Source organism: Taudactylus pleione, unplaced genomic scaffold (genome assembly GCF_031769625.1).
Source record: "Taudactylus pleione unplaced genomic scaffold, aTauple2 ptg000763l, whole genome shotgun sequence".
Taxonomy (NCBI): Eukaryota; Metazoa; Chordata; class Amphibia; order Anura; family Myobatrachidae; genus Taudactylus; species Taudactylus pleione.
In genome coordinates, this window is record NW_028285165.1 from 593,726 (window position 1) to 606,104 (window position 12,379).

Here is a 12,379-nt window from a genome sequence, read left to right on the forward strand (position 1 = left end):
ATCCAGTGGGAACTGTTATATATGTAAATTACCAGTTCTGATCTTTCAAGTAAGCCACATATATTGTCCCCTTAAAAAGACTTTTACTTTTCAAAGATGATCTAGATCATTGGGATTATGTGCTTTATTTGTCACTTTATACTTAGAGCCCCATATACTGTACTTCAGGTGCCAATTATTTTTTAGTGCAATGGAATAAAAGGGTAGATAATGCCCTATCTGTAATAATATTATTAATTAAAATTTTTAATGCTATTATATGAAAATACTTTTTGTAGATATACTGTATTTTAAGTATCTAATGAAATCACTCGGTTTACATTTTCAGAAAAAAAAATAACTTGCCAACACAATTAAATCACCATCACACATACTGTCACCATCCTTAATAAAATCTATTTTTCATTATTGAAATAACTTTCCCAATATACTACAGTAGTTATCAATTGATGTAGCCTTTACTATAGAACATAAAATTTTTTTTATATATATATATATATATATATATATATACATACATACATACACACACACAGATTTATATAGTGCATATAATGTTATATGCATTATTAAAATGTTAATAAATACAAAGTGATGTGAGGGAGCTGTGTCTGTGTATGTCAACAGATATATATAAAAAAAAATCTTTGCTGTCAAATTCTTTCATTCGCATGTTATATTCATTAATTCAGTTTCTATGTAGTTTTCCTTAATTGTCTATTATGCAAAGAAGATGTAGCATGCAGGCAACGAATGAATCAAGCTGGTATACTGCATAATGTATTATGTCTAAACTGTTGATGTTAGGTTTACTCTCATAGGGTAGGATATGCTAATGCAAAATGTGGTCAAAACTCCCAAAACTACAGATTTAAGGTTTGATTGCATTTCCCATATGTATCAAGCTTCAAAAAGTTCCAGAGCTTGTACCTGGCAACGCCATCAATTCTGTATAAGTCCCCGAGAGGGAACAGATAGGATCCACCCCAGTGTCCCCTGCGTCTAGCGCATTTGCTGGCCGATGGCTGCCCATATGCAATCGGACTCCTGGGTCATAAACCCGGAATTCCTCATATCGAAAGAGCTGTCTTTTGTCTAAATCATCACAAATTGTCATGCATATTAAATGCTTCTATGCATGCGGTAAGTGGCAGGATGGATTCAAAATGCGATATTTGATACATCCCGTCAATAATCTTAAGGGAGGATTCAATTAAGCTCTAAAGCCTTGAACACTGTATCTGCAATATATTGCTGGTACTAAACATAGCTTACCATGCTTACAATTCATAGAAGCCATGTTTCTGTACCGTAATATATGGAAGAGTGTGCAGAAGCACATTACACTTACTTGAATCTTTTCCATAAGAACTAATAACATATATAACTGGTTATTGACAAGTATAATACTTATTTAGAGCACTTTCAGTATGATTTTTAAGCTCTTGAGTCCTGCAAACATTAAAACATTAGTGGACCCAAAGCAAAGCTCACATTAGTTAGCAGCATAGCCATTTTCAGATCGTTAGGGGTAACATACAACTGCATCAAGACAAAAAACAACAAAAATACATTTGTAAAAATGATGCAGTGTAAGACTGTTATTTACATTTTAGGATAGCCAACAACAGATATCTGTTAGGACTAGGGATAGTTTTAAAGCTAGAGCTTGTTTATGATTAGGACTTAAGCTTACAAAAGTGATTGCACAGAATTTTGGCTAATATTAGGACTAGATGTATTTAATTATATCTTCTTATTTAATATATATTGGATTTTTCTTCCAAACAGTGGGTCTCTTAGCACTCACCAGGTCTGTGTGCATTTTACGGCCTTCCCTATCCAAGCTCCATTACTAGAACATTTAATAGTGGGCCTTAGGCTATTATCTTGTTTGATCATTTATTACAATGGTGGTAGACTGTACTGAAGGGAAAACAGAGGCAGGACAAGAGTCATTGATCCTTCATCCCATACAGTTGGAGAGGGTGCAGCTTTTCTTTTTACTGCATGTTTAAATTGGGAGTTAGTGTAGGTGCAATTACTGCCCAAGGCATAACATTGTATAGTTGCAACAGTAAGTATATTTACCCTATATGGTTGGACCGGTAACCAAAATCACTTAAATGTAAATTAAGTATGCCCCTTCCAGCTCACCAACGTTTGTCCCTACTGTAGTGCATCTATGAAACAAGTGTGCTTATAATGTACGGTATAATGGCTGCACCTTCTCCAAACATGCATTATAAATCAGCATTAACCAGACAATACAGGTTCTGACTGAAGGTGGAGCAGCTTTATTGCAGACAAAGTCTTGGTGAAAAATCTTTTCTTGTTCTCACTCTCCCACATTACCTCCGCCTGCTCATTATAGTGTACCGGTATAGGTGATAGGTGGGGTATGGATGCCAGGAGCTCTGTGCTTCAATAACTGAAATGTGCTGTTTGCCGCAAATAAACTTGTTCCATTTGTGTATCCATAAATAAAGTTCCAGATTAGTCTGTCTGCTAATATATTAAGATATATAAGATAATCATTGCTATTAGTGAATTGGGCAAGGACTGCTATATCTGGCATTTATTTAAAATATCTGTAAACCACTTAAAATAATAATTTGTTAGCATTATTATTAGGCTAAAACATATTCCTTTCCTTCTATACTTCTGAAAAATAAAGTCATGTATGTGTCCTTTTAAATATTGGTCCCATTTATTATAATGAGAGAAGTCAGAGCAACATGGTTTAAGAAAAAAAGGCTGACAGTCTGTGTAACCTCAGTATAAAATAATTCTGTCTCAATTTCTAAATTTGTTTATATTAAAATGTCTTCTTTCTGAAATATCGTATGAGGGTTGTCATAGATGAAGGGGTGAACACAGCTTGGTGCAGAATTATACAGGCCAGTTTTAAGACCCACCTCATGTTTTACAGTGCATGATTATTACAACTATAATATAGGTTATATTAAAAACACTAATATTTGAATTCAAAATTAATAGGTGATGTGGTTTTCTAATGCAATTTGCAGGAAAATAATTATCATTTAAATGGTTAGCTTGTTACTACCAGTGTGGTCTTTTTATGAATAGGGTCTCTCATCAAAGTATATTTTTTAATCTAAAATCAGTTACTATTTTAGCATCCAATTATCACACAGCCTTCTGCAAGAAATGGACCTGAACACATTTCGATGTAAATAACCACTTGCAACCAGGTGCTCATGTATTAAACACATTTATACACTTTGATCTATTGGGAGACCAGATGATGGAGTAGGTGCTTCATAAGCTTCATCTAGTTCCTCAGGCTTTGGCTTATACTCTGGGCTAAATGGATTCTCACTTTCAAAGTCCAGTTCTTTCTCCTCATCATCTTCCACAATAGACAGCTCAATGTTTTTTCTCAAAATGTGTTCTTCCATGTTGGCCTCACTATCTATTGAGTCTTTCACGGTTTTTGCTTCCTCATTTGGAGGTAGCACCTCAGACGTCTTCTCAGCCACCAGAGTGTCATTCTGGTCATTCACAGCTTGTTCTTCTGCAGGCTCCTTTGCAGATTTTTCCTCACTTTCCACAGTTGTCTCCCCATCATGGGATTTCTTGATGCTAAAGGTAATTGGAACTTTAAATGATGAGCCCTTTGAAGATTTATTTTGGGATGGAGTGAATGACTTTTTAATTTTTTCTCTTCTTTCTGGTGACACAATTTTAGTGCTGATCTTGTTCATCTTCTTTTCAATGTTTTGACGTGAAAATGCTTTCTTTAGGCTATCTACCTTCTTCAGGCTGGATCTTTTCATTTTCTCAGCTCTAGTTGGTCCAAATTTCTCATCTACACTGTCATCATGCCCATCTTCCTCATGATTAATTTCATCATCTGAAGAAAGGTCAATTGTGTGCATGGTCTCCTCCAGAGACTTGTTAGGGTCAATGGTTTCTTCGGGGCCTTCTGTTATGCTAGGCACCGGTGTTGGCTCTTTCACAAAGACGTTTGCAGGTATTTCATTTTCTTCCTAAACAAAATAGATTATGTTAGTATATTTTGCAAAAAGCATGCTTAACAAACATTATTCAGGCATCAAGACAATTGAACATCTGTTCATATTTTAATGTATTTAAAATGTAAATGCTATAAAAGCTGAAGCAGTAAGAGAAGAAACCACAGAACAGTTTTAAAAAGCATTTTTAAACACATTGTTTTCATTTAAATCACAATTTCATAGAAACAAAGTAATAAATCAATTGTTATTAAAGGTAAAATATTTTCTTGATGAAACCTTCCTTAGCCCTCCCTTCCAGTCATTATGATACAGGTCACAATGACATATGATAAGGTGCTTTACAGCTATAGTAATTGTTAGAGAGCTGCATCTTTACAAATAAATCAATTTAAAACAAATGTAATAAATGGTGTTCTGTGTCATTAATATGTGAAATGAGGATTATTTACAAGCAATCTACAAAATGCCAAACTTCAAACAACCTCTAATCTTCTGTAGACAAATCTTTGTCTCATTTAAACAGGCTTAAAAATGTAACCCTGTGCATGAACCTGTCTCCAATTAGTGAGATACACACTGAGGGGACTATTTATCAAGCACTGATGACCCTTTCTCTGGCATTTTTATCACAATTTCTCCCTTTTTAACAAGAGGGAAGCAGCAGATAAATGCGTACCCTGTCATTTTACTTTTTTCCGCTGTTGTGATAGGTTCATAGTTTGTGATAAAGACAAAACACCATCTCAGGTTAGCATTGTGAGCACCGACAAGCCCCCACCGACTAATACAGCACAAAAGAGTCACCTCTTCTTGATCCCCCCACAGCTGATCAATCTCCTCCACATGCCACTGCAGAACTCTGAATTATGTTAGTGTGTATACCAGGGCCGTAGCTAGGGTAGTGCGGCTGGTGCCATCGCACAGGGCACCACAGATCAGGGGGTGCTGTTTGGGCCTGTCAAATTTCTGTTTATTATCATTCTTGCTTGTAGATTCCTCTTATTTCATCCCCAGCATCTCCTGGCCTCCCCTATCTCTTTCCTGGCCCTTCCCCATGAGGCCATTCCCCTTTTTTGGGTGCATTATGTCCCTTTGAAAAATGAGGGGGGGTGCCTTTCACACGGCACCAAAAAGTCTAGTTACGGCACTGGTGTATACATCTATCTGGTCTGCACATGAGCAATAATGGAATAAGGAAAGAATGCCACAATGCCTTATGCTGAAAAATTATGCTGCCAGCAAAGGCAATTTCATGATTTAGCAGAGGGGATCAGATTTTGCTGTAAATTGCACTATTGTCTATTTTCATAAATTACATTGGTACAGTATTGTTCTGCTTAGCAGTGACACACATTGTTATATACTGTACTACATCAAAGAGGACGACAATGATAAATAGACCACTAAGGGCATATACAGTCAGATCCATAAATATTGGGACATTGACAGAATTTTCAGATTTTGGCCTCTATTCACCACCACAATGGCTTTGAAATGAAACAAACAAGATGTGCTTTAACTGCAGACTTTCAGATTTAATTTGAGGGTAATTACATCCAAATCAGGTGAACGGTGTAGGAATTACAACGGTTTCTATATGTGCCTCCCACTTTTTAAGGGGCCAAAAGTAATGGGACTATCAACTCAAAAGCTATTTCATGGACAGGTGTGGGCTATTCCCTCGTTATTTCATTATCAATTAAGCAGGTAAAAGGTCTGGACTTGATTCTAGGTGTAACATTTGCATTTGGAATCAGTTGCTGTCGACTCTCAATATGAGATCCAAAGAGCTGTCACTATCCGTGAAGCAAGCCATCATTAGGCTGAAAAATCAAAACAAACCCATCAGAGAGATAGCAAAAACATTAGGTGTGGCCAAATCAACTGTTTGGAACATTCTTAAAAAGAAAGAACGCACTGGAGGGCTCAGCAACACCAAAAGACCAGGAAGACCACGGAAAACAACTGTGGTGGTTGACAGAAGAATTATTTCCCTGGTGAAGAAAAACCCCTTCACAACAGTTGGCCAAATCAAGAACACTCTCCAGGAGGTAGGTGTATATGTGTCAAAGTCAACAATCAAGAGAAGACTTCACAAGAGTGAATATAGAGGGTTCACCACAAGATGTAAACCATTGGTGAGCCACAAAAACAGAAAGACCAGATTAGAGTTTGCCAAACAACATCTAAAAAAGCCATTACAATTCTGGAACAACATCCTATGGACAGATGAGACAAAGATCAACTTGTACCACAGTGATGGGAAGAGAAGAGTATGGAGAAGGAAAGGAACTGCTCATGATCCAAAACATACCACCTCATCAGTGAAGCATGGTGGTGGTAGTGTCATGGCGTGGGCATGTATGGCTGCCAATGGAACAGGTTCCCTTGTATTTATTGATGATGTGACTGCTGACAAAAGCAGCAGAATGAATTCTGAAGTGTTTTGGGCAATATTATATGCTCATATTCAGTCAAATGCTTCAGAACTCATTGGACGGAGCTTCACAGTGCAGATGGACAATTACCCGAAGCATACTGCAAAAGCAACCAAAGAGTTTAAGGCTAAAAAGTGGAATGTTATGCAATGGCCAAGTCAATCCCCTGACCTGAATCCGACTGAGCATGCATTTCACTTGACGAAGACAAAACTGAAGGGAAAATTCCCCAAGAACAAGCAGGAACTGAAGACATTTGCAGTAGAGGCCTGGCAGAGCATCACCAGGGATGAAACCCAGCGTCTGGTGATGTCTATGCATTCCAGACTTCAGGCTGTAATTGCCTGCAAAGGATTTGCAACAAAGTATTAAAAAGTGAAAGTTAGATTTAGGATTGTTTAGTTTGTCCCATTACTTTTGGCCCCTTAAAAAGTGGGAGGCACATATAGAAACCGTTGTAATTCCTACACCGTTAACCTGATTTGGATGTAATTACCCTCAAATTAAATCTGAAAGTCTGCAGTTAAAGCACATCTTGTTTGTTTCATTTCAAAGCCATTGTGGTGGCGAATAGAGGCCAAAATATGAAAATTCTGTCAATGTCCCAATATTTATGGACCTGACTGTACTTCTGTTAATGCCAGTTTCAACCAGGCATTTGTTGGCATTATTGTAATACAGGCACTGTTATAGGCCCTGGAACTTGTAGGTCGGGTAAAAGTCAGATTGTGTATGTAAGTAATATATTAATGTACAGATCCTTTTTTGTAAACTACCTCTATAATATAATTCCAATATAATATGGGTTTTGCAACAATATAAAAAATATTTTGTAGTTGAGTTTGCTATTTTATGAGTACTCCAGAAAACAACCTACCTTACAGATAAATTGTATCTACCTACATGCAATAATAGTTAATATGTTATGTAATACATATCTTTTGTGGCTTTAAATAACTCCATTGCTAAAAGGATATGTTTTAACTATTGTTAAAGTATGTTTAACTTTTTGATGTGTTAACACCACTTACTTGTATGTTCAAATAATGGAACTTAATTAGTTTAGCAAAATCACCTCATAAACTCTGTGTATATTCTAATACCTTATGATAGATTATTCGACAATACATATGTGGTCATTTTCTTTCAGTAGTTAACATAAAGGGTATACAACTGCTAAGAAACAAAAGAAAGCCAGCCTACCCACCCCAAATTGTAAACTATTTTCCTGCAGAAGGTGGTTCTAGTCAGTGCCTTCACTGGATGGCTGTGTGCCCTGTTCCAGCTCTGCCCCCTAAACACGAGACGTCATGACATGATGGGTCAGTGCTGCCTCCTCTGGGAAGTAAAGCACTGCACGGGATGCCTTAAGGTTGCACCAGGCAGCTCTACAGTCAGTAGAGTTCCAGCCCGAAGCATCTCTAGGTGCTCCAAGAGGCTCTGCTCTAGCACTACTGGCTGCAGGGTGACATTTCAGGCACTCTGCAGGCCACATGCAGGTGCCATAGGGTAGCAATGGTGCCGTCCCCAGGGCCCTGTGCCCCTGCATGGAGGTACAGATCGTATACCCCTAGTTAACAACAATACTGCCTGTTTAAGCATTGAACACATTTTATATCAAGACCTATCGCATTTATATACATTTGACTTAGATTTATTTATCAAACCCTATCAAAAAGATATCAAAAAGATATCGCGCCACATTAAAATTCATATTAAGCCATATAAATTTTATATGAAGCGATATCAAAAGGGGGAGGAAAAGGGGGAGTGACAGGGGGCGGAGTAATGTGAGGGGCTGGGGGCGTGGTACCTGTCAAATTAAGTTTGACGAAAAAGTGTTCTCTATCTACTGATGCTCCTTCTAACTATGAACTGTCCCTTGTTTTCTCTCCTTTCCCTTTTAGTTTCAGTTTCTCTTTGTGCCATATAATAAAATATGTTCTATCCTGGACTGAAAATGGCCTTCCCAGAGCTACTTGCTTTAAGGAAAGAACAATGCTTCCTCTCCATGGAGTACACTAGTAAAAGGGAAGGATTAGTCTGGTTAAAATTTCTTTGGTTACAATCTTGTCTTCGAGAGCGGATTCAAGTTACCAATTTTATTCAGTGCCTCAGAATCACTTAAATTAACAATATCTAAAAGATTGCCATATTATTTTGTACATCTCTGTGTGTGTCAGCCAAGATGTCAGATGCAGGTTAAAGAGTATTTTAGGGAAGGGAGGATCATTATGTACAGTATATCGTACCTACTGACTGGTCATAAAATAGTGAAATGTTATGAAATGTTCTGTTAGATACATACAGTTTTTAAGCTATTGCGCGTAGGGAACATCTATTTTTTAAGACATGCTTATTAATATAATTTGAGACTTATATATTACATTCTTGGTCACAATTAAATTACAGACATAGACTGCAATGAGATAATAATCAAATTGCTATGAAAAATGGTGAGGTACTTCTATAGTTTTCCATTAAATAACAACAGATAATATCATTTAACCATAAAGTAAACTCTAAAATAAAGAGTATTTATTTTACCATACCAACTATCTAACTGTTGGTTTAAAATTATATTATTATTATTATTATTATTATTACTACTACTACTACTATTTAGCTAGTCATTTGTGCCATTAGTATTTTTATATATTAAAACTTGGTTAACTGTTTTGTATTAAATAAAAAAAAAGATGAATTAAATATAACCAACCAGGACTAACAGCTATTTTAGCAGCAGAGAAGAAAATGTGATTATCTTCTTGAGCTTGTACTAAATTTAGATTACTCTTGAAATGCTGTACTTTAACATCAAAAGGTAGAAATGATACTAATGTAATACTTTATTACAGGAAGGTAAGGGATTGGAAGAATATCTAGATATTCTTAAAGCAAATAATTGCTTGAAAAGAAAGGTTATATTAACTAGGGTAATTTCCAATTGTGCACAAATCATGTATAATGAAATACCAATTTTGAATGAAGAGAAAAGAAGCCTTAAAGCCAAAAATAGATTACTCATCTTGTCATTTAAAACAAGTGTTCCTATCAGTGGATGATACATCACTTATTGGTAAGAGTAGCATAATGATATGCACAGTGCATTATTTGTGCACATAGTGGTCCTATATACTGGTGTACTGACTATCACATATCCATAAATTGTGTATTAGAAATTGTTTCAAAATTTCAAGAGTTCAGCACAAATATTCCATTGTGCCATGTATCAAAAATATGAGTAATGTGCCTGTTAGTGATACGGTTCATAAAAGCTATAGTTGTCTGGTGTTAGCGCACAAACATGCCATAAACTGCAAAAGGTTAACATTACATAAATTTAATACAATAAACATATGAATTCAGTAGGTAAGAATGCTGCTCTATATTCAGCTGGTTCTGCCCTTTAGTTCAAAATAAGTTTAAACGGTTTCTATTGAACAAAATCCACAATAACAAAAAAGTAATAGATCAAACACAATCTACTAGTGTTAAGCTAAACCTGACCAAACAAATGTGATTTGCTAGCATTGCTGAGAATGTTGGAGAAGAAATGTTGAAACTATATCTATCTAAACAATAAAGGGTCACATCCACTAGACGACTCAGTCGTTTATTAAACTGTGCAGTGCCTACACTGAACGATATATTGTCCAGTGTAGGCACCATCCCTCATTCCTGAACATGGTCAATCTGTCGTTATCAGCAGATTGACCAGCATGTTCAGGTGATGACGGATGTTGGAAATGACCAGTGGGAGCGCACATTGCTGGTTGTTTCCGACATTTTAGTGCCCGATTCATGCACGATTAATGGACGGCTGAATGATAACGATATCATTATCGTACAGTCATCCATTAATATCTGCTAGTGAATGTGCGCCATAACTGTTAAAAGTATATCTTTGCTTAGAGGACAGGTTTATTGTCAAATAACAAGATAATACAGGACAACATAGAGACTAGGACACATTTCTATAAAATCTACTGACATACTGTACACTGACGCTTACAAACTTTTTGATACTTTCATTGATACATTATTTCAAAATAAAAGGTGCATTAATTATGATTATTAGCTGCATTTTAGGTTACAGAGTCATGTAATATTCACTAGGAATTGGCCTGCATATTAATATATTTAGCTAAAATGAGTTTTTGGTGAAAAAAATATTAGAAGACGTATGCTGGTGTTATACAGAAAAGGTTACAAAAAAAAATACTTCTAATGAAGTTGTTAAGACACACATGTTCGTGTATATTCAATTGGGTGCACCCAATTTTTAATTACCGCTGGTATGCGTGCTACTGATGATATTCAAGTTTTAAAGAATGGTTCCAAAATTGTTTGCAGAAAAATCCTGCAAATCCCAGAATTATGACTGCACAGCCCCTCTCCCCACCACCCATTACCTATCCTCACCTAGTAGCACCCCACACACTCTAGCAGCACTCCACACCGGCGGCACCCTGACACCAGCAGTACACTTACCAGAGTCCTGGGTGCTCAGGAAGCAGGCGGAAGAAGACTGCAGCATGTCAGGAGAACAGCACTGCAGAAGGTAAGTAATTATGGATTAATTAAGCTAGTTAGCTATTTGGAAATTTCCAAATGCTTTATTAGTTATTTGGTGGTGAAGGGGGGGGGGGGGGTGTTTGAGTACCCACGGAACCCCAGAAAAGAGAGTCACCCTCCTACATTCCACGTTCCTAGTGAAATGGGAACATTGCAGGTAGATTTAAAATTAGGACACAGCAATCACTTGTCAAAGTACATGTATGTACAGGTCCATTTGTTTACATTTTTAGGACCATCTAAAATACATTCTCCAGGCATTAATAATTCATGGTGAATGCTTTATATTAATGCCTTTGTGTGTTGGCATTCAAATAAAAAGAAATAAGTAAATAACTTCTCATAAAAAAAAAAAAGTACTGAATGGAATGTAATAAAATCCAGTCAGTTATTATAAGGACAGATTGAAAGCCATGATTCTCAGACAGTTTGATGTCTCCCAGTTGCTGGGCTTCAAGATATAGTTAACTTGGTCAATAGATTGAAGGAGGTAGATGGATCATTTCAGGGAATTAGACTTTAAATTTAAAGCAAATCTCTCCAAAGTGGTATTTCCTGAAATGCTATGAGTGAGTTTCTGAGAAGTTATGTAGAAACTTTGTACTTTTTGATTTTGAAGAACCAGGCTGATATAGTATCTCCCAGCTACAGGCTCCACAGTAGGGACATGCTGCCCATCAATGGGGAGGGTGCAGCTGTTCTGGGCAAAGAGTTGTATATACTGTATGGCTGGAAATTTGATACGAGGAATGAAGGTGTTGATAGAAGCAATATGTAATGTACACAGAAAACAGGGTTTTCTCAATGGAAACGGGGAAAGGAATAGGGGAGGGTTAGATGAAGCAATAAGGAGATGAATAATATTATAAGTGGCAACAATAACAACATGAAATGTATGGTAACAATTGCTAAGAGTCTTCCAAATAATATAAATAAGTTACTTGAGACCTAGTAATATTGGTAGAATATTACTGACATATTACTGACATATCCCTCTTATGTTTATGTAATTCCCTAATTAGACTGTATATCGAGTACAATGGTTTTGAGCACCTTACTGGAAGAAGCTACAGCAAGCCGGCTGACTACACTAAGTGACAAAACAATGTCACAAACACATGGCAGTTTTATTTAACATTTATGAAACACAGTGGCTTTGCAGTGGCAAACAGGACGGTAGTTTAATAATCTATACGATCCTATAAAATGATTTAATTAATAAAGTACTAGATCACAGGCCTGAGGCCAGCACAGGTAAATGGAGGCAATGTATTCAGGTAAAGCCAGGTTAAGTATTGATTGATTACTAACAGTAATAACTATAAAGAAAAGGAAATTAGAGACATGGAACACTATGAAAAA

The 12,379-nt window shown here is 36.5% G+C and overlaps 1 protein-coding gene across 1 annotated transcript in view; it reads right to left on the reverse strand.

The window, feature by feature from the left end:
* Positions 1-539: 539 nt before the first annotated feature.
* LOC148476860 (caveolae-associated protein 2-like) overlaps positions 540-12,379 on the reverse strand; it is a 67,845-nt gene continuing 56,005 nt past the window's right edge. The window contains exon 2 of the mRNA XM_088457543.1: positions 540-4,013. Within this exon, the coding sequence (XP_088313669.1) occupies positions 3,237-4,013 (777 nt within the window). The 3' untranslated portion in view covers positions 540-3,236. The remainder of the gene's footprint in view (positions 4,014-12,379) is intronic.